The 26,679-nt window shown below is 39.5% G+C and overlaps 1 protein-coding gene across 2 annotated transcripts in view; it reads right to left on the bottom strand.

The window, feature by feature from the left end:
* Nucleotides 1-26,679, bottom strand: part of ATRX (ATRX chromatin remodeler) — a 120,031-nt gene that overhangs the window by 27,958 nt on the left and 65,394 nt on the right. For both annotated transcript variants that reach the window (XM_070759607.1, XM_070759608.1), the window contains exons 13-26: nucleotides 25,450-25,543; nucleotides 24,923-25,025; nucleotides 21,518-21,697; nucleotides 18,553-18,691; nucleotides 17,186-17,295; nucleotides 16,170-16,316; nucleotides 15,857-16,034; nucleotides 12,105-12,242; nucleotides 10,686-10,861; nucleotides 8,187-8,304; nucleotides 5,530-5,654; nucleotides 5,274-5,362; nucleotides 4,997-5,169; nucleotides 1,101-1,251 (exon numbers count right to left, since the gene is read on the bottom strand). In XM_070759607.1, coding sequence (XP_070615708.1) covers nucleotides 1,101-1,251; nucleotides 4,997-5,169; nucleotides 5,274-5,362; nucleotides 5,530-5,654; nucleotides 8,187-8,304; nucleotides 10,686-10,861; nucleotides 12,105-12,242; nucleotides 15,857-16,034; nucleotides 16,170-16,316; nucleotides 17,186-17,295; nucleotides 18,553-18,691; nucleotides 21,518-21,697; nucleotides 24,923-25,025; nucleotides 25,450-25,543 — 1,921 coding nt within the window. The remainder of the gene's footprint in view (nucleotides 1-1,100; nucleotides 1,252-4,996; nucleotides 5,170-5,273; nucleotides 5,363-5,529; nucleotides 5,655-8,186; nucleotides 8,305-10,685; nucleotides 10,862-12,104; nucleotides 12,243-15,856; nucleotides 16,035-16,169; nucleotides 16,317-17,185; nucleotides 17,296-18,552; nucleotides 18,692-21,517; nucleotides 21,698-24,922; nucleotides 25,026-25,449; nucleotides 25,544-26,679) is intronic.

The raw sequence follows: 26,679 nt of genomic DNA on the forward strand, positions 1-26,679 counted from the left end.
TCTACTTAAGAATCTGGTCACGGAACGAATTCGTAAGTAGAGGTACCACTGTACATAGAAAGCACACAAATGCAGATTGTGCTCAGCTTGCAACCAGTCATTTAGCAAGAGTTCAAATTTACAACAACAGCTCCTCCTCCCAAGTCCCGACAGCTTCCCCTGAGGTCATATGTTGGCATTTGGGTCACTCAGCAGCCATCCAAATTTATGGCTGCTTGCAGCATCCTGTGGTCACATGAACATGCTTTATAATGATTTATAAAAACATGATTTTGGCTTTCTGGTTTCTGGCAAAAAACATCCATTACTAACAATGGGTTTGCTTAATACAGTGTTTCTCAAATAGTGGGGCAGGCCCCCTGGGCGGGGGGGGCATGAAGCGATGCCAGGTGGCACGTGACCCTGAGGGACATTATTTTTTTGCCACCGGGAATAGTTTTTTTGCACCGAACAATAGCACACAGCACAGAGTAGGAGATATGAAGTGCAGTTAACAAACCCTTAAGAGACACCATGGAAAAATATTTAACATGGATGAAAAGAAAGGAGGAGAGAGATGGAGATGAGAAAAACGTAAGTCCCCCGAAAGCTAAGATGAGGAAATATGACAAAGCGTATGTGGCGCTTGGCTTCCCTGTGACTATGGTGGGAGATGAGGAAAGACCGGTATGTTTGCTGTGTTTAAAAATATTGGTAGTGGACAGCATTAAGCCAAATAAATTAAGGCCTCACTTAAACACATTACATCCCAATCACGCTGATAAGCCACTTGAGTTTTTTCAGTGAAAACATGCGAAATATTGCAAACAATTGTCCCGGCGGAGAGTTGGGGGGCAAGCAAAATATTTACTTGTTCCTAGGAGAGGCGTAATAGAAAATAATTGAGAAACACTGGCTTAGTAACAACCACCACTTTTGCTTAATGGCCATCATTAAATATTCTAAAATTGGGCATGATCACATGGTCCTTCTTGTGCTTAAAACTGACATAACTTATGACCATAATTTTGGGCTCAATCATAGTCTTAAATCAAGGATTATCTGTATTTCAACCCGAAAACGGAATATATATTTTTTTCTAATCAGCAAGAATTGCTTACACTTTATCTCCAATTTCTTCGGCCATGCGCAGGATTTCAAAGAGGAGCATCATCTTCCCCGAATGCTCCAGCACTTCTGCATCAGCATCAACCACAAAATCCTTATACCAATCAGGGGCAGGGCTGCCAGGGTTGGAGGAATTACTTTTACCTTAGAGAAGTGAAAGAAGGGGAGGGAAGTGTCACTTCAAAAGGCAAAGCACAGGCTTTTCTCGATAAAAATACAATTTCTTAGCCAAACTTTCACTTTGATTATAGTATCATAGTATTATATTCCAGGAGCTTTGATCCTTAGGTTTAGGGAGAGAGGGGGGGGGAACATTGCTTCCTTGCCATGGAAAGGGCAGCTAAACAGCTAAAATATATATTTGCACAGTTTCTCTCTATAAATCTTTCCACTGTATTTCCTTTCATTATTTTTTTATTTATTTATTTGAATTTGTATGCCGCCCCTCTCCAAGGACTCGGGATGGCTCACAGCGCATACAAAAACAGAACAATAATATAAATCCAATTAATACTACATTAAAACCATTAAATTAAATTAAATTAAAAGAAAGTAAAACCTATCAAACCAATTATTCAACACTAATACTTAAAACATCCATCCATCCATCCATTCATCCATCCATCCATCCATCTATCTATCTTTCTATGCTGCCCCTCCCCAAAGACTCGGAGTGGCATATAAATCCAATTGACCTCTGGATTGAAAATCTGGCCGTTTTCTTGTCTTCCTGCTGTCGGGGCTGTTTTTTAAAAAACAAACAAACAAAACCCACAGCTCTTACTGTGGCTGGTGCTGAACTTCAAGGCCTCTCTAAAGAGGCTCCAAGAAATGAAGTAGCCTTCATAGTCAATAAAAGAGTAGGAAAAGTGATACTGGGATACATGTTATGCTTAAAATCCTACAAGCTAGGCTCTAGCAGTATGTGCATCGAAAACTACCAGAAGTACAGGCAGGATTTTGAAAAGGCAGAGAAATTAGAGGTCAAATTCCGCATGTGCAGAAGCCAAACTGCCAAAATCTCACAAAATTTTGCTTTCTGCACATGCACAGAAGCCAAATATCGCTCTGACGCACACACACGCTCGCCGGTCACCTGGAGCTGCGCACACGTCGCTATTTTCCCTACCAGAACGCCTGTCTCTCCCCACCCCATCCAGGTAGGAACCCAATATTGGATACAATGTGACTTTAATGAACTAACGAAGCTAAACAAATAAATTTGCAGCCAATGATTATGACATTTGTTCAGAAAATAAAAACAAAAAGTTCTTAGCTAGAATCCTGGTACTAAAGATTATCAAATAGCTATAAATAGTGTTTATACCACAGTTAATATACCTTGGCTGATGTGGGTTTCAACAAATGGTATATTATCTGAAATTTACATTTCCAAGAAATACTTTGAATGCTCTATTCATTTGTCATAGATACACACACAAAAAAATGTATGATTATAACTTATTTTGCTTCATTTTCTCACCGAATGGCATGAAGCATCCCCATATAATTTACTGCACTATAGTAATACATTAAAAATAAGGTTCCAAGGAGTTGCAAATATTTAAGTATTGCTGTTTAAGACTTTATATAAATGTATGCTATTTGTGCAATATATTTACCATTAGGTTAAATGGACAAAGGATTACCAATCAACGTGTATGAAGAAATTCTGCTAGACACAGGCAAATTATCAATATATTTTTTGGCCTTCGGGAGCCCGTATGGCATTTCCAGTACTGGAAAATGCTTACAGGATTCTACACTGCTAGTATGCAAGACCTCTACAGACTCTTCGGGCTCTGGACATAGGTGTGATGGCTTTCTATCCTAAAAGCAAAGACCAGGCTAGATATCCCATTACTGAACAGGATCCATGGTTTGAGAAGACTGGCATACATAAGAGCATCTACAGTCTTACAATGTTCTGTTGGATTCCTATGTTATCTTCATTTATGTCACTTACATTCTTTAGACAGAATAAGTCTGTGGCTTTAATCTTCACTAGTACAGTAGTACCCCTAGTACCCCTAGATACGAGCATAATTCATTCCATAAGGGAGCTTGTATCTCGAGGCAACTCGTATTCTGGAACAAATAACTTTTTTCCCCTCCGAGATAACCAAAAGCAAGGATTCTTGCGCCACCTAGTGGACGCTCGGCTCGTATCCCGAATTTGAGCTCGGGAGTAGAACAGAAATGTCTCTCCCCTCCTAGCTCGTATCTTGAAATACTCGCATGTAGAGCAGCTCGTATCTAGAGGTACTACTGTATATTATTTAGAGAATGGTTTATTTTACATGCAGAACAAACTTTTTTCCTTATGGAACATGAATTTTACTATTAATAACAGCATTTATTTCCATGGAAATTTTTCCTTATACTATTTTACAGGTGTTACCACATACAGAACAAATTCGCTGAGTGCAGTATCCACTGAGGAAGTGAAACATTTAAACAAATGACCCATCATCTTACAATAATATACACATTTACATCTTTTGCTTTAATTATTGCTTCAGAGACAAAAAAGTCAAATAGACGCGAGATCACATTTTCATTTGAGCACGAGCAGAGAAAATTGGCGGTGCTGCTTTCAACTCTCCACCTAAAATTGTGTCCAAAAAGACACAAGACAAACTGTTTCAACTCAGGGCAATTTACTAACTGCAGTTTAGCTGTCTTCATAAAAGGAGCACAAAAGTTGCCTCATTCAAGCACCCCTGGCACCAGTTCTGCTATGCGAACTTTGATGCCTGGCTAACAGAAGGACTCACGTTCAAATGCAGCTTCTCACTATTTTCTTGCCTCCAGTCCTTTAAAATTGGGTGGAACCTCAATCCTAAGATAACGGTGCACTTTCATTTACCCTGATTTTTCTCTTGCTATCTTTGTGTCTTTAAAGTCTGCCACTTCATTAACTTTGGGCTATGAAATTCTGAGTTTCAGAAGAGTATAGCAGTACACTTCTGTTATTTATCCCAATTTTGAGACTTCCTTCTAAGAAACATTACATTGGGCTGATTAAAAGTTATGTTTTACTAATTCACAGTTTTGATTTTTTAAAAACTGAAAACTCCATTGGGGTTGAGAACATAGAAAAAAATTAAAAATAAAAGCAGTTCATTCTTGACTCTTTAAAGCAGGGATTTTTAACCATGATCTGTGAATGATCGGTGAAGACTCCCCATTTTCCCCCAGAAAGATGTGTTTAAACATTCATGTAAAGAGTTATTAACTCTCTCTCTCTCTCTGCGTCTGTCTGTCTGTCTATTGTATATTGTGTGTGTATAGATAGAGATATACATTGTATATAGCAGTGATGGTTAACCTTTTCGGCACCAAGTGCTGAAACTGGAATACATGCATGCACAAACGCATGGTAGGCACATGGTAGGCATCAACTGGCCGTCACGCTTCCATGCATGTGTGCCCACAGAGAGGGCTCTGCATGCCACCTTTGGCACATATGCCATAGGTTCACCATCACAGGTATATAGTTAGCTAATTCTTGATACTTCTTTGCTTGCGGATGTTTCATTACCCAACTAGATGACTGCACTGTCTACAGTAATATATGGGTTTCTTTACTAATACGTTAAAGCAAGAACAAAATAAACTAAATCTTAATTAGAGATTAGTGAAAAATAAATTTGTAATCCCCTTCTTCCCCATCCACAGAGCCCCTTAAATCTAACCCCAACTCTCAAGATCTGCAGCTCCCAGGTTAAGCACCTCTGCTAAATAAACTTTTAGGACCAGAAAAAGGAGAAGTAGCACCGCTGGGCAGAAAACCCTGATAAGCGCAGGGCAGCTGGAATGATGGCCTTCGCTGCCCTTGAATGCCCCCTACAAAAAGCCTTCCCCATCCATTAAGAATCTGACTTACCTTCCTCTGTCTTTACAATGGTGGGAGGGTTGTTTACTGGCTCCTCCACCGTTCCTTCTCCACCTCCCCGAGATCTTGAATTCCAGACTTTAATCACTTCCACATCATTGTCACTCCCACTCTCACTGGAACTACTGCCTTTCTTAGATTTCTTGCCTTTTGTTTTCTTCTTTCTAAAAATATATTTCAATATGAAAACTCTTCCGCCACACTCATTTTATTCCAAGCTGTTTTCGTGTGCAATTCCAACAATCAATGGAGGAACCACTCAACTTACTTGATTTCTTCCTCAGAGCTTAAGCTCATTGACGTTTCTTCAGAATCAGAAACTATGAAGTCATCAAGACTGTCTTCATCAAAATAACCCTGAAAGATCAGGTGTTCTTATTAAGCATAGCCATCCTTGTTTCAAACTTTCAGAACACAAATTAAAACACACAGAAATAGAAAAAAGTATGGAACCAGTTATCAAAAAATGAAACGCCCTAGAATTGTCTCACTGCAGGCAGACAAAAAACAGAGAAACAGTTTACCTTGTTTTCCTTGCTAATATAATCCAGTTGCAAACACCAAGGATGAGTCCAAATTCTGCTTAACATCTGGAAATCTTGGAAGAGTTTAGCTCCAGCTTTGCCTCTTCCACCTTCACTGCTGACACCTGACAATGGAGATCAATTATATACTTGAAACAGATTAACTGAACTGTAAATTTAGCAAAATCAACTCACTTTTATACAATGCATCAGAACTCACTCTCTTTTTCCTAGCCGCTTGTAAGAGAAGGTTCTCCCAGTGCAAGACTGCTACCAGAAATCAGATGATTTCTGTAAATGAAACGAAGTTTTTTTCTTCGTTCTTAAAATTGTTAAAAATCCCATATTTTTCTTATTTTACAGTTTGACAATCTATATTATTTATAGGCATATGTTATTTGCACATGCAAACTGCATTTTTATTTATATGCTAGAAATCCCATTTAAAAAATTACAATATTTCCTCTAAGGCCTTAATGTCTATTGCAAATCATATTTCAATAACTTTTTATATGCAATGCTAATGACAGGCAACTTTTTAAGAGTAAAGTTATATCATTCAATCTCAATTTCCCATAAAATTTAAAAAGTCAAGGAAATTAAAAACCCTATTAAAATTTCCAAAATTTAAGTGCATTTGATAAATTAAAGTTTTAGCTAATACTTATACTTGGATTATCCCTGTCACACAAAAATTTAAGCCCAGCCCTCTTATGATCCCACCAGTTCTTTGCCACTGGTAAATGGTAGTTCCGGCACAAGTTCCAATGGATCATCTGTGCCACAGCATTATTATTATTATTATTATTATTATTATTATTATTATTATTATTATTATTATTATTATCATCATCATCATCATCATCATCATCATTTATTAGATTTGTATGCCGCCCCTCTCCGAAGACTCGGAGCGGCTCACAACAACAGAACAGTACAAATCCAATGATCAAAACAATTAAAAACCATTAATATAAAAACAAACATACATCTCATACAAACCATACATAAAGCAGAAATGGCCTAGAGGAATCAATTTCCCCATGCCTGACGACAGAGGAGGGTTTTAAGGAGTTTGTGAAAGGCAAGGAGGGTGGGGGCAGTCCTAATCTCTGGGGGGAGTTGATTAATAATAATAATTTATTAGATTTGTATGCCGCCCCTCTCCGAAGACTCGGGGCGGCTCACAACAATAATAAAACAATGTTACAGTGGAATAAATCTAATATTAAAAGAGAAAAAGACATATAAAACCCTATCATTTAAAACCAAACAACACATACATACCAAACATAAAGTATAAAAGCCTGGGGAAGGTGTCTCAGTTCCCCCATTCCTGGCGGTATAGATGGGTCTTGAGTAGCTTACGAAAGACAAGGAGGGTGGCGGCAGGTCTAATCTCCGGGGGGAGTTGATTCCAGAGGGCCGGGGCCGCCACAGAGAAGGCTTGCCAAACGACATTGTTTAGTCGACGGGACCCGGAGAAGGCCAACTCTATGGGACCTTATTGGTCGCTAGGATTTGTGCGGTAGCAGGCGGTTCCTGAGGTACTCTGGTCCAGTGCCATGTAAGGCTTTAAAGGTCATAACCAACACTTTGAATTGTGACCGGAAACTGATCGGCAACCAGTGCAGGTCACGGAGTGTTGTAGAAACGTGGGTGAATCTGGGAAGCCCCACGATGGCTCTCGCGGCCGCATTCTGCACGATCTGAAGTTTCCGAACACTTTTCAAGGGTAGCCCCATGTAGAGAGTGTTGCAGTAATCGAACCTCGAGGTAATGAGGGCATGAGTGACTGTGAGCAATGACTCCCTGTCCAAATAGGGCCGCAACTGGTGCACCAGGCGAACCTGGGCAAATGCCCTTTTCGCCACAGCTGAAAGATGGTGCTCTAATGTTAGCTGTGGATCGAGGACGCCCAAGTTGCGAACCTTCTCTGAGGGGGGGTCAATAATTCCCCCCCCCACAGGGTAATGGACAGACAGATGGAATTGTCCTTGGAAGGCAAAACCCACAGCCACTCCGTGTTGTCTGGGTTGAGTTTGAGCTTGTTGACACCCATCCAGACCCCAACAGCCTCCAGGCACCGGCACATCACTTCCACTGCTTCGTTGACTGGACATGGGGTGGAGATGTATAACTGTGTATCATCGGCATATTGATGATACCTCACCCCATGCCCTTGGATGATCTCACCAAGGATGATTCCAGAGGGTCAGGGCCGCCACAGAGAAGACTCTTCCCTTGGGTCCCGCCAGGTGACACTGTTTCGTCGACAGGACCCAGAGAAGGCTAACTCTGTGGGACCTAACTGGTTGCTGGGATATGTGCGACAGAAGGCGGTCCCGGAGATATTCTGGTCCAATGCCATGAAGGGCTTTATAAGTCATAACCAACACTTTGAATTGTGACCGGAAACTGATCGGCAACCAATGCAGATTGCGGAGTGTTGGTATAACATGGGCATACCTAGGGAAGCCCATGATTGCTCTCGCAGCAATCGTCAACAAGATTATCTGAACCATCTCTAACCATCTTCATCAAGGTAAAAAACAAAACAAAACCCCACTCTGCAGTTCAGATTTGCCTATTTCATATCCAAATATCATCCGGGGTTTTTTTTTCTCTCTTATAATTAAGCAGTGAATTATCCTTACCTGTTAAGTGATCCAGGTAGTACTGGTAGAGTTTACACTGAATGGGAGTCATTCTAACAGCTAGAACATACTCGTGTTTTGGTGGCAGGAACTTTGTCAGTGCTGTATAATCTTTTCTCTACAATTAGATCAGAAATAAAGCTAAATAGTGCTATGGTATTATTAGAGCATCAAAGTAGCAACCCTAAGTCAATAAACTTTGTAACTTAAAATACCAGTAAAAACTTAAAATGCTTAGAAAGAAAAACAATTTAGGATTCAAAGTGGTGAGATTGTCTGCACAGAAACCTCTCCATTCAATGGAATGATCCTGTGACATAGGTCATAGAGATACACTGGCTTGATTCAGACCTAAAAACCTGAAGCAGAAGTACCTGGGACTGAGGCTTCGGTGTTCCATAGGGAAAAGTTTCAGAGTGTTCACTTTTTTGTTGTTTAATTCAGCGTTTCCCAACCGGTGTGCCGCGGCACACCGGTGTGCCGCGAGACATGGCCAGGTGTGCCGCTAAGCTCCAGCTGGGCGGGGCGCTGCCGGTACTTCCGTCCTGGGGCTCCCGCTCGCAGCTGTCCCCCGCCTCCTGCTCGATGCCGCGGTTTTCGGCGCTCTCCTGCTGGGCGCCAAAGAAGGAAGGCAGGAAGAAGGAGAGCTTTATTCTTCGCGCCTTTTCCCCGCCTTCCTTCTTTGGGACCCAGCAGGAGAGCGCCGAAAACCGCGGCATCGAGCAGGAGCCGGTTGACAGCTGCGAGCGGGAGCCCCAAGAGGAAGTACCGGCAACGCCCCGCCCAGCTGGAGCTTCTCCTGCGTCGACGGCAAGTTTCCTTTGTGGCCCGGCGGGAGGGCACTGGCGATGGGAGCGGGGGGCGGGGGCGGCCGCAGTGGCCGCAGGCAGTCGTGGGGAGATGGCGGCGGCGAGAGGGAGCGCTCTCTCTCTCTCTCTCAGCTGACTGCAAGCGAGAGCCCTGACAGTGGCGGTTGGACGTGCTGCTAGACGTCGTACATGCTGGCGCTGCGGGCCTGGCATATACGGTGTCCAGCAGCACGTCCAGCTGCCGCCGTCAGGGCTCCCGCTTGCAGTCAGCTGAGAGAGAGAGAGAGAAAGAAAGAGAGACATATAAGAGAGGCAGAGAGAGAGAGAAAGAAAGAGAGACATAGCAAGAGAGGCAGAGAAAGAGACAGAGCAAGAAAGAGAGGCAGAGAAAGAGAGAGAGAGAAAGAGAGACATAGCAAGAGAGGCAGAGAGAGAGAGACAGAGCAAGAAAGAGAGGCAGAGAAAGAGACATAGCAAGAGAGGCAGAGAGAGAGAAAAAGAAAGAGAGACATAGCAAGAGAAAAAGAGAGACTTAGCAAGAGAGGCACAGAGAGACAGAGAAAGAGAAAGAAAGAGAGACATAGCAAGAGAGACAGAGAGAGAGAAAGAGAGAAAGAGAAAGAAAGAGAGATAGCAAGAGAGGCAAAGAGAAAGAAAGAGACATATAGCAAGACAGTGAAAGAGAGAGAGAGCAAGAGAGAGAGAAAAGCAAGAAAGAGATAGCAAGAGAGACAGAGAGAGAGAGAGAGCAAAGGAGAGAGAAAGACATAGAGGAAGGGAAGGAGGGAGAGAGAAAGAGAGCAAAAAAGAGAGAAAGAAAGAGGGATGGAGAGAGAGAAAGAAGGGAAGGAAGGAAAAGAGAAAGAGGGAGAAATAGAGCGAAAGGGAGGAAGAGAGAGGGTTTTTTTGTCCAAACTTTTCTTTAGCCCTCCCCCCCGCCCCGCCCCCCCCCCCCCTTTCAGTGTTCCTCGGGATTTTGAAAATATGAATAATGTGCCGCGGCTCAAAAAAGGTTGGGAAACACTGGTTTAATTAACTTCCTCATGCCAGTAGTTATTTTAAATATAGTGTTATGACACACAAGCCAACTTTACAAGCATAGTCTGTTTCAAATGACTATGACCCATAACTCTCCTGCTCTGGAGAAAGAAAGGAAAAACTCATAGCCACATTTCAGCATCGTGCTGATGTGCAACTATAATAATGTACCTTATACTGCCTGCCTACAACTGGCGAACACCATTAAGTTATCACCATTTTTTTTGCAAAGGTTTTATAAAAGGGGAGGGAAGGAGAAAGTAGAAATACAAATAAACAAGGAGGGGGGGAAACTAAAAGGTTAAGAGACTCCCATGTCACAGCTTGGGGTGAAATGTGGGTCACAAGTCTAAAAAGATTAAAAGTTTTGCCCCAAATTATCCATAGATATTATCCAGTAATTGCAGCCCACCCTGAGTGCCCGTGCCTGGTGGGGTTTACATTTTAAAATAAAAGAAAAATAATCAAATGGCTGTGGGCAAATCAAAGCTTTTAAAATATTTTCTTTCTTGTTAATCAGGAGTAATGGATTGCTTGTTAAGAGAAAGGTATAGCTTCAGTTGACAGGAGACTGTCAAGTTTCAGTTTCAGATGTAAGAAATTTTTAAACTTCCATAATGGAGCAAAGTAACACAAACCAAAATCCACACACCTGAACACATCCAGCCAGCATTTCATACAAGATATGTGCCCGCTTTTTCATCACTCTCACATCTACTAGAGTGGAGTCAGCACACTGGCCGTTCTGGATGGGATTTATAAATCGATTTCGGAACTCCTTAACTGATCCTAGTAAATTCTCCTTGATGAAATTAACCATGCAGTGATCTGAGGAAGGGAAAATGTAACTTTTAGTTCCTTTCAGCAGAATAATCCTGTTGCAAGTCTTTAATAAAGATGGACAAGTATATATTCACTGAGGCCTTCTCTAGTTGGGTGGCCTTGGTCCAGAAAGGCAACTTATAAATATTTAAATAAAATAAAGAAATGTTTAAAAGCAAGTTCAGGCTGTTCTGTTTTTTTAAAAGGGACTATTAATTCAAACTGGGGATTGGGCTAGAGCAATGATAGCGAACCTTTTTTTCCTTGGGTGCTGAAAGAGTGTGGGCAGGTGCTATCGCACATGCGCAAGTGCCCACCTCCATAATTCAATGCTTGGGGAGGGTGAAAATAGCTTCCCTTCCCCCCCACCCCTGAGGGCCTTCTGAAGGCGAGAAATGGCCTGTTTCCCAACTTCTGGTGGGCTCATTAGCCTTATGTTTCACCTTCCCCAGGCTCCAAAGGCTTCCCTGGAGCCGGAGGAGGGTTAAAAACGCTCTCCTCCATCTCCCCAGAGACTCTCTGGAAGCCAAAAACACCCTCCCAGAGCCTCTGTGCTAGCCAAAAATCAGCTGACCAGCACACACATGCATGTTGGAGCTGAGCTAGGGCAATAGCTTGTGTACCAGCAGATATGGCTCCGCGTGCCACCTGTGGTACTCGTGACATAGGTTCGCCATCAGTGGGCTAGAGCTTTGCACCCAATCTGTGCAATAATGTGCCAAGTGCCTGGTGCATAGCCATTTCCAGCACCCTGCAATTCAGCATACCATAGTCAAGCCTCCTAAAGTCTTACTGTCAAGTAACAGGGATGCAATATTTTGACATGCAATATATTCTTTTCCAGAAGCAGCAATAGAATTGGTGAACAACTGTGCCAGTTTTTTTAAAAACTGCTGCCATCGCTGAAGGGCCAGGTTTGCAGTTCTATCCTTGTATGAGGTTTCTTTTTTAACACAACCGTATTAAAATTGTCACACCACATTACACAAATAACAAGGAGGGAAGAAAGTCAAGCAGAGCAGCAGCAAAAATATATTTAGTAAGTGTAGAAACAGTGTGTAAATAATTACTATAATAAATGCAGATGTTCGTTGAATAATCAAACTGAATATATTTAAGGACAAGCAATGAGGAGAAAACAAAAGATGTATGGAACGTATTATTCCATATTAGCAGAACTATTTTATTTTCACTGAAACTGCAGACAGATAAAAAACATATGTTTGGCTCCCTCTTAAAGTGTACTTACATTCTATGAGATTGTTTTGCAAAGGGGTTCCTGTAAGAATGATCCTTCTTCTGGATTTGATAGAATTCATAGCTTTAGAAACAGCAGAAGCTTCATTTTTTAGTATATGTCCTTCATCACAGATAACAAAATCTGGGCCTGAAATGACAGAAGTAACATCTCAGAAATATCTTTGAAGTATGGGACATGCCAAGTCATGGAGAAGAGAAGTATATTCATTAACTTCAAATTTTCTGCCAATGGACAGGTAGTTTACCCAATAATTTATTCTAAACTAATATTCATAGGCCTCCATTCAATACACTCAGGAACAGCAATTTTGCTGTCTTAAATCTGTGATGTGTTTTCAACTAAATTTTGGCCTCTGGATCCAAAAATAGCCACAGTTTTTGTTTATTATATCAATTTTTTATAGGATACCCTCAAAAGTCATATAAAGGAAAGGAAAGGAAAATTTTACCAAATATACTGTTTACAAAGAATAATTTTATTCATAGAAAGGCTAGAATAGTTAAATTGTGTTCATACAAATAGTTGTTTTTTAATCAAATGATAATTATACATATTAAGGCAAAGAAATTCACATATATCTTTTTCTGGAGTGTTTAATCTGTGGACATTCTCACTTGATGCTCCAACAATAGCCAGCCATCATATGTACATCCCATCTACCTTGATACCGAGCCTCCATGACCTTCAAATCTTGGTAGAATCGCTCACCCTGCTCATCACTGACTGCACCAAGATTTTCCGGGAAGTTAGCAAGATGGCTATGTCAAAAATGCAATTTGATGCTCATGTTGCTACCTCATAACCTCATAATTCTCATAAGGTGTAAAGAAAAAACTTGACGTGGTAGAAGAAAACTAACTACAGTTTTGAAACCAGCATGCCTAATTAACTATAAAAAAGCTCAAAACTCAAACACAACAGAAATTGTGTTACAAATTGTTCCCCAGTGATATAAATGCATGTGCAACCTGTGCTGCTGGCCCGCTTATCATGCTGAGCGGGATCTTGTTTCAATGACAAAAAATGCATTCTTTACATGTAGCATTTCTCCTGGATGTACACTTTCTTACATGGATTCTCTCAAAAGTAGGCAGACAGGGCGATGCCGTCAATTTGGGTTTATTTTGGAAGAGAGGATTCACACAATGCACAGTAGCCACATACATCTGAAATTTACTAAAGGAATTACAGCTCAACACTTAGGAAAATGAAGCAGAGGCTTTAAAAAGCTGCAAGCCAATGTTGAGTCTGTATTCTCATAAGATCTTAAATCTCCTCCAAACTGAATTCAAGTTATTGTCTAACTCTGGCAAATAACTGCCCAACTAGGAAAACATACTGCTCTTTTACCAATAGAAGAGAATATGTGTAGCTCAGATTTGAACTGAATGGTCTGGACTTGGTTGCTTTCCTGCAGACATTTCATTGCCAAACTAGTTAACATCAATCAGTGATAGCTTGAGAAGTATTAATTGGTTAAATGTTATATGGGTTGGAAATGATTTTAAAATTGGGGGACTGATCAAAATGTACTATTTAGAGGGAGGGGAAGAGTCTGAAATTTGTTTGTGTTTATTTGTTTTGGTTTTTTATTTTTATGTTAACATTTTGTTTTCTTAGGTTATAGAAAAATGAATAAAGAGAGGGAAGAGGCACTACGGCATAATGTTTAATAAGTTAGAAATATTATTTGCATTATATTTTTGAAGGAACATTAAGGAGGGAATTTAATTAAAAGATAATGTATGTAACTGGGTGACAAAATTAGAAAAATATTGCATTTTTTTTATGATTGATGAGTTACTAACAAAATATTGCATTTCATTCATGGAAAATAGATGGCATATTGTATTGTTTGAATGTACGTTGAGAGAGAAAAATAAAGAAAACTACCCATTAAAAAAAATCAGTGGTAGCTTTGTGGAGTAATGCAACATCTACAAGAAAACAACTAAGCTCAGAGAGCACCAAGAATCTCACAATACTGCTCTTTTGCTTCTCATAAAGGACAATGCCCTTCCTATATTTTAAATGTCACAAATGCAGAGTTCTGAGCCCCTGAACAATTCCTTAGAATTTAAGAACAGACTACTACTTGATTAGAAATATGCAGGAAACAAATTTATTTGATACATGATATAATATTATCTGTTCATTCTTATGAAAATGTCTCACCAAGAAAATGCACGCACAGGTTTTCTGAAGTAATCTTTTCAACATTTTGTATAAACCCAGATTACAGCACCCTCTACTGTTAACTGGAAATAAAGTCACAGTTGAGTATGACATAATAATCTACAGCAATATTGCAATGAGCTTCTCCCTTTTGGCTAATTAGAAGAAAATCTCCCTACATATACAGCATCTTCATAAACTCCTTTAAAGAAAAAGTTGGGTAGCAAACTTCACAAATGTTTGAAAAGGAACCATTCAAGGACCCTTAAAAAGGGAAAGTCTGCCTAACCTAATTATACAAATAGGTCTTATAAGACCCTGCATCTTGGACAGTTACGACTCCTACTCTCAAAACGACACTATAGAGCACTGCACACTAGAACTGCTAAACACAAGAACAGGGGTTTTTCCCCTAATGCCACCACTCTGCTAAATAAATAATTCCCTCAACACTATCAAACTATTCACTAAGGCTGCATTACCATTACTATTAATCTTCTCATTGTTCCCATCACCCATTTCCTCCCATAAATGGCTGTATGACTGTAATATAACAACAACAGAGTAGGAAGGGACCTTGGAGGTCTTCTAGTCCAGCCCCCTGCTTAAGCAGGAACGCTTACACTACTTCAGACATATGATTATCCAACATCTACTTAAAAACTTCCAGTGTTGGGGCATTCACAACTTCTGGAGGCAAGCTGTTCCACTGATTAATTATTCTGACTTTGTTGCTTGTATCCTTACAGTTTATAGTTTGATTCGATTGCTTATTTGTACCCCATGACTATCATTAAGTGTTATGCCTTATGATTCTTGATAAACATATCTTGTATTTTCAAGTACACTGAGAGCATCTGCACCAAAGACAAATTCCTTGGGTGTCCAACCACACTTAGACAATAAAGAATTCTATTCTATTCCATTCCATTCCATTCCAATGTACATTGGAGTAACTGGGACTGAAGCCTCTACAGTTAACAGATGTGGTCATAAAGCATGATGTCATTCGACCACCTTGTTTAGCAATGGCAATAGTGGCAGTCTCAGCTGCAGTCGTTGACCTAATCCCACAGATCATTAAGTGAGGATCCACCCTGACCCAAGTCATTCCTAGCTTGGTCCCTCTCAAGCCCTGGTGAGGCAAGGGATTGCCTCTGCTTCACCTCCCACCAGTCTCTCTCTCTCTCTCTGTGTCTTTGATCTCTTTCCTTCCTTCCTTTCTTCCTTCCTCCCTCCCTCCCTCCCTCCCTTTCATGTGTGTGTAAGATAGCACATAATACTACACATTTAATCATCTGGAAATGTAAATCTGGATCTTGTCTTGAGAAATCTAACTGAAATTCCAAAGCATATCCATTTTTGCCATTAACCAAACATGCTATTAGTCCTTTTCCTACAAAGGTTTTCTTCTGGTTACTGCTGTTACTTTCCTCCATTTTGAAGAGTGATTAAGCTGCAATCCGTATTCTTCTGCACATTGCTTTGCATATAAAATGGAGTCTCTCTACTCCTTCCCCTCTACATGACTTGCTGACTTGTCACAGAAGGAATGATTGGCTTACCAGGATCAACTAACGATTTGGTAAATATTTCCTTCAGTTTTCTGCTCTTCACATTCCTCCCTTGTACAAGGTTACGATACATTTCATAGCCCATGATCATGACTCCTCCTTCATCCTGCCACCTTTGCAACATATAGCTCCTCTCTTGTGGGCGTTTCACTGTTGCTAGTTCAGCGACCTTGGGAGAGCAAGCAAATAAATGAGGTTTTTTTAAAGTCAACATGTAATTTGCAATGTGCTTTTCACATATAAACGTGGATCAAATACTAAAAGTTAAGATACACTTCATCTATCCATATTACACATTAACTACCTCAAGTTTCTCATCGTCTTCTAGACCATCTTGCCATTTTTCAAATTCATTCATCCAATTGAGGGCTGTATTCAACGGACATACAACAAGGGCAGTTCTGAAATCCAGTTTGTCACAAAGCAAAATGGTATGAAGGAAACTAACTACCTTCAAAAGAAAGAAAAGAAAATCAGCATTAGAACAAAACTGCACTTGTGGGAGGGGGTCTTTTTAAAACAAAAAAAAAGGAGACAAAACATGAATTGTTTTTGTAATACAAAAGTAATATTTTTATGTACTTAGTGTTAGTTACCAACTTTCTTCCTGCATCAATTTGCTTGATATTTACTATAGTTTCTAACCAATAGCCAACTGGTTTTGTTCTTTCCTTTTTCTTAATCTTAGGTAGCCCATTTTTAGCTACCATAAGTTGTAATTGCCTGAAACAAAGTGACTGGGCCATGGTCACCCAGCCAGCTTTGTAACTAATGCAGGAGTAGAGTTTACAGGTCTCCTGGCTCCTAGCCTCAAGCCTTAACCATGACATGAAACCAGACGTTTTTGTGTGTGTCTATTATCTGCCATTGCTCTCCTCCTTCTGTGATCACTAACACCTCCTTCCTTCCCCATGTTTTCAAACCAGAAAAGATATGATGGAGAATGAATGACTTTCAAAGGTAGTTGAAGTCAGCTCTTTGGATGTAACTGACAGATGTTCTGACCTGTGCTGCGAAGTCCAATGTTCAAATTTAAGCCAAACCAGAATTTAACTGAGCAACCAGACAGGTCATTCTTTCAACTTAGCCCACAGGATTCTTTTGAGAACTGAATTCCAGTCCTACAGATAAAGCAGCTGCTTTCCTGAAGAAAGTGTAGTAAAAGTACCTACGCTACTCATTCTTCTCTCCAGAAATTGTAGGAACATGCATTAGGTAACTTGGACATAGTTCCCCAGTCCTTACAGGACATGATTCTCTCTTACTGGAAGAAGCTGGAGGGAGGGAGCAAGGCCCTAGCCAACAGATCCTTAAACATACCTGCAAGGTCTTTCCCAGACCCATACAGTGAGCCAGAATGCATCCAGAGCCTACAGATTTCTTGGTTTTTTTCACAGATTCACAACAGCAATCCCACATAAACTGAACACCTAGAAGTAATGTTTTTTAAAAGATCCTTTAATATATATGCATTCAATCTCCCAATATCAACAAGTAGACCAGACAGATTAATAGCATGCCCAAAGTATGGCACATCCATAGGTCACAAAATTCTGGCAACAAATAGAAGAAATTAGATTTGGCCAAAAGAAAATAACCTTTCTTCTACGTTATGTTTATTCCATTGTGGACATGACGATTTCTTAAGTAAACCTAAACCATTGCATATTCTATTAGTAGTTAGCAAAAAATGTTCACTAAAATGCTGGCTGGAACCCGCAGTCCCTACGGTGGGCAAGGTGATAGATCAAATGAAACTACCCTTTCATGTAGAACGCTTAGAAGCAGAAAAATCCAAAAGGAAGTTCACAGCCCCATTCTTTAGAAAATGGAGTGGTTTTCTGAGTATATACTTTACACAGACAAAGTTGGACATAGTGATACGTCCATTCACTCTGACAGAATGGTATTTACAAGAAAGGTTAAAAGGTTTCTTAGGAATACTCGAAATAACTTGGAAGAGCAGATGATGAAGGAAGGAAAAATATGTTCGCTTCAAAGAGTAGGAATACAGTTCAAGTATATGTTATATTTTGACAAAGGGAATTCTTCATAATGACCTATGGAACTGTATAATTTTTTATGAACCCAATGACCTGGGAATAAAACATGATTTATTATATAACTGTGTAATTATTGTTTTGACACTTTGTCATGTTTTATTGTTGTAACATAAAATTTAAAAATAAAAATAAAAGATCCTTTAAAATTTAACAGTGGACATATTTTTGCTCTGAAGTGCAATAGCTATAATAGAACACTGTAATCAATAGAACAATGTTTCCCAACCTTGGCAACTTGAAGATATTTGAACTTCAACTCCCAGAATCCCCCAGCCAGCAAATGCTGGGTGGGGGATTCTGGGAGTTGGAAGTCCAAATATCTTCAAGTTGCCAAGGTTGGGAAACACTGCAATAGAAGACAATATTCATAGCTCAGAGTTGAGGATCTTGGTGCTCTGTGAGCTTGTTGGTTTTCTTGCAGATGTTTCATTGCCAAACAAGGTAACGTAATCCATGCAGATAATGTTACCTAGTTCAGTTATGAAAAGTCTGCAAGAAAGTCATCAAACTCAAAAAGCACCAAGGACCCCACAGGCCACTCTAATGTGGCTCTAACACAATCGATTCAAAACATACATCCCCTAAATCCAGCATTTTAAAATAAAAATTCTCATGCCATCTTACCATCTACTTGATGAGGTTTAAGTTTTGTCACCATGTTTCGATGAACTTTCACGATTGCTTCTTTGGTTTCTTCATCTTCATCTAAAACCAGCTTAGTTGTAATTGGACATTTCACATGTGTATCTTCTATTTCTATTACCTTGAAAGATTTTTGGGGATACATGCATTTAATTCAAGATATTCAACATTCAAGCTACAATTGAAGGCAAACATACACTGGGAGTTACAGCCAAACAGATCTTTTTTCAGGTTGCACTTAAATTGGAGAAGAGCTTATTAGGCAATTCAATGAGATATATTCTCAGACATGACTCCTTTAAATTAACAGCGGGAATTACATTGTACTTTCTGCATGCTTTCAGTTGCTAAACATATCCATACCAAATAAATACATTTAAGTCTATGCATATATGATGATTTAAGATAGAAAAAAAACCAATTTTTTTCTTAGTTGTCAAAAATTTGACAAACCAAAATAAAATATGTGCTCAGAGAACTATAACAAAATATGTTTGATCAGAGGGCAATCGGTCAAAATCTTCTGTGCATTTATCTGTCCTTACTGGAAGTTTAAAAATCTATGTCAATTATTTCTGTTTTCTATTTGTCCATTATTTCTGTTTTTATTAGCTTCAAACTGAAGTGGTATGGAATATTGTAAATACAACAACTCTGAGAACATGTGGTATATTATTAACTTTGGAAGGATATTGCTGAACCCAAACAGCAGGCAGCATAACACAAATCCTGGTTTAACACAGGGTGTGCCATGGACGGGAGGAAAAAAACTTATTCAAAGCCATAAGATAAACAAAAGCCTCATGAACCAGAAGTTCTCAGGGAATGTTTTGAAGGTGGCAGGTGGAATTATAAAATTCTATTAAGAAAAGAGCAAAAGCTCAGAAAGAAAATTAAGAATTAACTAGCCAAATTATAAAAAAAGAAAAAAAATCTTTGTATCCTAGCACTTAATTTTACTTGCTTCCAATAAAGATTCCTCTGTAGATCTGATGCTCCCAAATAATGGATTAAATATTTTGGTGCTTTATTTAGTGATAAAGCTGTCAACATAGGATATTTGCCTTGAAAAACATTTGTTCCTGAATCTCTTAACATTTCACATATATATTACTTACTTACGTAAGTAAGTAAATAATTAGACGGATGCCTGGGGACAGGGAATGTAATTCCAACAGAATCACAGCTATACCAATACTGGTGAACTTCAGTATTCATAACTGGCACACATATGGCGTAGCACATTTGTGAAATTCACAGCCGGCTTCCAACAAGCAATGGAAAAACTTGCAATAAAATTACAAGTCATGGTCATGTGATGTCTCACTTAAGATCACATTTAACAACTGCAGCAAAACCAACATTGAAAGTCTTGAGTGGTCAGATGGTGTTTCACTTAATGTATAGAATGCTTATCCACAAAGTTGCCAGTACCAATTAAGGTTGTCGCTTGTAGCAAATACGCTAGCATGTTATCAGTCTAAGAAGTTATCAACTAAGAAGTCTAAGGTGCCTTGCCACATTTTATAGCTTTTTTGATATCAGCAGAATGGATGCTTCAAATTACAGGTAATCCTCATTTAGTGATGACAATTAGGACCAGCAACTCAGTCCTAAAGTGAAGTGGTTGTTAACTGGAACAAGGACAGTACTTGTGATCCTACTTCAGCTTCTTTTGAATTATAGACCTGTGAATGTCATAAATGCAAGGATTGCTCATCAAGTTCCTTTCTTTTTGATCACTGCTGTGATGCATCTGCCATGGAAGATCCCTAAACCAGGGCTTGCTGTTGTTAGAAATTTTTGCTATTTTGGTGATTTTGATCAACTTCTACTATTATCATTACCTGATTCTTATATTAGGTCCGTGATGGCAAACCTTTTTTTCCTTAAGTGACTAAAGAGCGCATGTGCGTGTTATCACTCATGTGCGAGTGCCCATACCCATAATTCAATGCCTGGGGAGGGCGAAAACAACTTCCCTGCCCCTCGAAAAGGTAGCATAGCAGCCTGTTTCCCAACTTCTGGTGGGCCCAGTAGGCTCATGTTTCACCCTCCCCAGGCTCCAAAGGCTTCCCTGGAGCCGGAAGAGGGTAAAAACGCTCTCCCCCCATCCACCCCGGAGGTCTCTGGAAGCCAAAAACAACCTCCCAGAGCCTCTGTGCGAGCCAAAAATCAGCCGGCACACACATGCACATTGGAGCTGAACTAGGGCAACGGCTCATATGTCAGCAGATATGGCTCCACGTGCCACCTGAAGCACCCGTGCCATAGGTTCGCCATCACTGTATTAGGTCTTTAAATGCCATAATGTCACCTGATTAGAGCTTGAAAGCATTGTATGAGCATACCTATTTCAATCTAATATAGTCTTTTTTCAAACATGACAACTTTAAGATGTGTGAACTTCAACTCGCAGAATTCTCCAGTTAACCGTGCTAGCTGGGGAATTCTGTGAACAATCATGTAATATAACTTTTTAAAAAGACTTTGAAAAAGTATCTTTGAAAAAGTAAAAGATTAAAAAAGAGTAATATAATGTAATCCTCATGTAATCCAGTAGTATAAAAAGTCTCTAAAAGCTTTTAAACTCAGGGTAATTATCCACATAATTTCAGCTAACTCCAGCCAGAGCTTTTTGAAATGTGGACCTTGCCTTTCATTCCAACCACAACAGACAAGGCAATTTAGTTAATATGAAAGCAGGGCAACAATCTCAAATGAATACATCTGATAAGAGAAAATGTCTTATATGCTAATTTGAAGAAAAGCAACCCTATTTTCACCTTGCAATGAAAACACTCATATTCAAGAAAAATGTTTTCAACAGCAACATTACATAAAACAAAGCACTGACTATCAAACATATTTCTATTACAGTTCTCTTTTAGCAACTTTTGCCTTTCCTCCAACACTTTTTTTAAAAATCCCAATAAAAAAAACATACTTGTCTGAGCTTCTCCCTTTCACGCTCTCTTTCTGCAATCCGTTTTCTTCTCTCCTCTTCTTCTTTCAATGCATTTTGTGTTTCTGTTCTGAGTTTATCATCTTTAATAATCTTCCTTATTTTTTTCCTGCCTTTTCCGGGAGATTTAGAATCATCATTATCATCATCTTCAGAATTACTCTGCAAAAGTTTCAGAAAGATATATTGTTAATCATGATTTCAAATAAAACACAAAACACTCTTTCAACAAGATTAGTTATTGCCTTTCATTGTTCTCAAGGACTAATTTCAATTTCCTTTCCATTTTTCTCAAGTGGATTTGGGATTTCCTATATTTTCAAAGCTCTTTACTGTATTATAAATCATACAGGAGCAAAGTAAAAGAACAACAATGGGTGCAAATTTTTAAATTTAATTTTAAAAATGTCATGACTGTCAGAGAATAAAGTGGGATTTGGTATGATTTGGAATAATCTGTCCAATCCAAAGTAAAGCTATGAAGAATGAGAATGCTAATATCAGAGTATAGGATGTAACAGATGCTTTGGATGATATAAAACCTTATCTGAGTTTAGGATATAGAACCTCAGAACTGGAAGGAGCCATTTAGCCAATGTGTCCAAATTTAAGCAATCTCTGTGATTCCTGAAACTGACATCCCCCCCCCCCCCAATGTGGTGGGAGAGACCTCCACCAATTCAGAGAATGAATGACCTCCCTGGGAACAAGGACCTTGGTTGATGAGTTGCTGCGGCCCATTCTCTGGAATGGCAAAAGGAACCATTAGAGATCCCAGGAGTGTAGGCATGCCCAGGGAACGATGTTGATGGTGGAGATCATTTTGCCCAGCAGCATGGAAAGCAATGCTATGGGAACCTTATGCTGTTGTTGGACCAGGGTAGCCAACTCCCTAAGACTGACCTGTCGCTTCTGGGACAAATGCCCCCTGCACTCAAGGGAGTACGCATGGTAGGACCAAGGTAGTAGTAGTAGTAGTAGTAGTAGTAGTAGTAGTAGTAGTAGTAGTAGTAATAATAATAATAATAATAATAATAATAATAATAATAATTTATTAGATTTGTATGCCGCCCCTCTCTAAGGACTTGGGGCGGCTCACAACGATAAAAGCAATACAGTACAATACAAATCCAATATTAAAAACTAAATTAAGACTCATCATTACTAAAAACAATCAGTACTACACAATCACACCATTCTCAAATGCTACAAGTCAGAGGGGGGGGATTAATCCCCCCATGCCTGGTGACAAAAATGGGTCTTCAACATCTTGTGGAAGGCAAGGAGGGTGAGGGCAATTCAAATCTCCAGAGGGAGTTGGTTCCAGAGGGCCAGGGCCGCCACAGAGAAGGCTCTTCCCCTGGGGCCTGCCAGGCGACATTGTGATTCGTGCGGTAGAAGGCGATCCCGTAGGTATTCTGGTCCAATGCCACGTAGGGCTTTATAGGTCACTTTATAGGTTTCCGAACACTCTTCAGAGGTAGCCCCATGTAGAGAGCGATCACTGTTTCTCTTTTAAACAACTAGTTTATGGATGTATGGTGGTGAAATTTGTATTTGTAGCTTTCATAGAAATAGAACCTTCTTTGCAGTTTTGATTGTTTTTGGTTTGGTGTTGTTTATGCATGTACAGTTTTTAATTATTTATTATTTATTTATTTATTAGATTTGTAAGTGAGGGCTTAGTGGAGCGCTAGGCTCCTGAAGGTGGCAGGCACCCCCAACAAAGTTGTAGCAGTCAAAGCAGTTTAAAGCACGAGTAGAAAGGGAAAAAAGCCATTTGAAAAATGCGGCTTTCAAAATAGCCACCGCAACTGCTCTGATGTCACTCCAAATTTCTGGAGACCTCTCTCTCTCACTCAGAGTTGTCAGAGAGGCAAACAATAAGAGGGCCAATGTTCAGAATGGCAGTGAAGTCGGGAAAAGGACTGTTAAGGAAAGTCACCCAGTCACCCAAGTGGCTGGCCTCAGATCCAAATCGTAGTCCTAGAAACAGCCTAGAACCAATCCAAATGTCAAACCGAAGAAATTGTTCAAGGAATAGAGCTGAGACTCACTGATGACAAATAGAGTCATCTATAAAATCAGTTCAAGCAATCACAAGAAAAAACAAGTTGAAATAACACACGGGAATGGAATACACACCATGCTGAGGACCGAGTCTAAAGTTGGAAACCTAGCAACAGAGGAGGGTTTTCATCTATGAAAGACTCAGTCCAAACAAGAGTTAACCCATTCCTGGATGATATCCCAACCCACAATGAAGAATGGTCTGTAGTTTTCAACTAGGCTGGAGTTTCCTTTTTTGGAGATAGGGATGACTGTGGCTAGTGACCATAGGTTGGGCAAGGAGCTGGTCACTAGGGCAGTGGAAAGCTTTTTTAAGAAGTAGGCACATAATCCATCAGGTCCAATAAATAGAGATGGTTTTAGGTTGTGTAGTGCCTTTTCAATGTTATCGTGTGTAAATCGATGTATAGTAGATCGTTGTAATTAGTTGTGCTACAACTAGGAAATGTGGGGCAGGAGCCATTGCTATTTACAAAGACTGAACCAAAGAATGTGTTCAAGAGGTTGGCTTTAATACCTTCATCATTACAGTCTTTACAATTAGGTCCTTTTAGGGGTGGGGTGGAGTCTTTAAGTTTGTATAGAAGTATAGAAGGTGCTGGTAGATTTCGTACATAGGTTTTCCTCATTTGCTGTGGTAACTGGTGCACTCAGTCTTTATCTTATGGCATAAGGTTTTGTAGTGGGTTTTAAAGTGGATGGAATGGTATGTGGAAATGACCTTAGGGAACAGTGGGAAGTTCCATAGCCAGGGGAAACTCTGGCAACCAAGCCCATAGAAGGAATAGGGGTATGGGAAACATCTCAGAAGGGATCCCTCCTTACGTCTTGAGCAGTAAGAGTGATTGGGGGGGGGGGGGAATGTTATTTTCAGGATTTGCAAGAGTCTATTAATATAAGCTTACAATAAAATAGATGTAGTCCATCCAGGCATGCTTCCTGTCTGCACTACTTTGTAAGACTGACACTTGCCATATCAAACTTGCTTGAAGTGTCATTACGTTCAAAAACATCTCATTGTAGTTGGAAAGGTAAAATACACTGCTCAAAAAAAAAGGGAACACGTAAAAAAAGAATATAACTTCAAGTAAATAAAACTTCTGTGAAATCAAACTGTCCACTTAGGAAGCAACAGATTAACAGTCAATTTCACATGCTGTTGTGGAAATAGAATAGTTGTGCAAATGAAATATTCAATGAGAATATTTCATTCATTCAGCTCTAGGATGTGTTATTTGAGCAGTGTATTTTTAAAAGCATGGATATTTGACAAAAATAAAACGAAAACAAAATGCTGGTCTAACCAGGCAATACTACCTTGTTTTCACTAGACGAATCTTCCTGGATTTTTATTCGTCTCCTTTTCTTCTTTTGTTTGTAACTCCTCTGATTTTCTTCCAATTCTGCTTTCTTGGCGGATCTAAAAAATTAAAGGGGTAGTGTTCGAAAAAGAATTATTCTTGGCTAACTGTATTGAACAGGGTTTTTTTTTCTTATTTGCCTCCAAGATTATATATACATTATTCCTAATCAAGTTAATCTAAACTATTTAAGAAGATGTGGCTGCAGTTTTCCTGCTTTATTTATGATGCAGTTAATTTTTGTTTCTTCTGCATTAATATTTTAGATTAAAAGAAAAAGGCAAAAACTGCCTGGATTTAAGAAACTGGATTTGTAAATCTCTCTCTCTCTGTCTCTGACTCCCTCTTCCCCCCCTCCCTACCTCCCTGGTTTGTGAATAGTTTTGTAGTTTTTATTTCTACATATTTCTGCAGAGATCTTTCTGCAAAATTATTAAACACTAACAAAATATAACCTAGGAGCAGCCATCAAAAATATGTTACCTCGTTCTAGGACGTTGATCATCTTCGGAATCACTCACTTCTTCACTAATTCCAGATTCATTGGCATATGAATCACTTGAATCCTCACTGCTCACTTTAAGATAAAACAATTTTTAAAATATCAAGAAATGTTACGTTTTCATAAAAGTTAACCCAATTATAGTTAAACAGAAACCCAAAGTAACAGCAACATAACAAGAAACAATGAAAACTATATACTGCTATGATGCAAGAAATGCAAGCCTGTCATTAAAAATGGTCTACTAAAACAAATGCTATTTAAATAATTGTATTATTTGTAAATTTGATTTGTAATAATCATGATTATTGACAAATGTATCTTTTTCTTTTATGTACACTGACAGCATATGCACTAAAGACAAACTCCTTGTGTGTCCAATCACACTTGACCAATAAAGAATTCCATTCTATTCTATTCTTCTATTAATCATCTGCCATCAATTTGTTGTTGACACTTAGACAACCCCAGTGTGTTTCTTCATAATGATTTGTCCCTAACTTGGTCTCTCAGGTCTTCCAACAGTGATGAGGAATAAATATGTAAGTAAAACAATTTGTGAAAAATTAGACAATTAATATACAATTACGAACTGCATGATGATTTGAATGTAAAATTTATCAGTTTGAAAATTACTCCAGTCCAGCTCAGTGTTGCAACTGTTTCAGAGAATTGCTGACTGAAAGGACTGATACTTTTAGTATCCTTCTTACAGAGTTGATTGCCACTAATAGCCCTTCTGCAAGGCATTATGGTTTATTTCTTCATGATGCAGAAAGAGAAAGGCAAGGTCTTGAAAAAAGCATAAACTCCAAGTGAGGGTGTTATGAATTATTAAAGGACTAAGAACGAAAGGACCTCAGAGGACAAAATATGTCTTAGACACAAGATATTTATCTATGCTTCCTGACAGGCATAGATTCACTTGAGGGAAAAAAAGCCTCCCTGAGCCTTGTCTAGTTATAAATATGACTCTTCTATCCAGAGGTGGGCTTGCTAAGGTGAAACAGTGATGTGTGCTCACTCCCATGGCTCTGAGTGCCAGCAGAGTCCAGCGCAATTCTGCTACTGCACCTGGGCAGGTAGTGAAATTGCGCACGGACACACAGGTGTACCGCGCAGGTGTACTGCCCAGATGCACGTACATAATTGTGCTGGACTCCGCTAGCACTCAGAGCCACCAGGGCAAGCACACGTCACCGTTCCACTTT

Source organism: Erythrolamprus reginae, chromosome 8 (assembly GCF_031021105.1).
Source record: "Erythrolamprus reginae isolate rEryReg1 chromosome 8, rEryReg1.hap1, whole genome shotgun sequence".
Classification (NCBI taxonomy): Eukaryota; Metazoa; Chordata; class Lepidosauria; order Squamata; family Dipsadidae; genus Erythrolamprus; species Erythrolamprus reginae.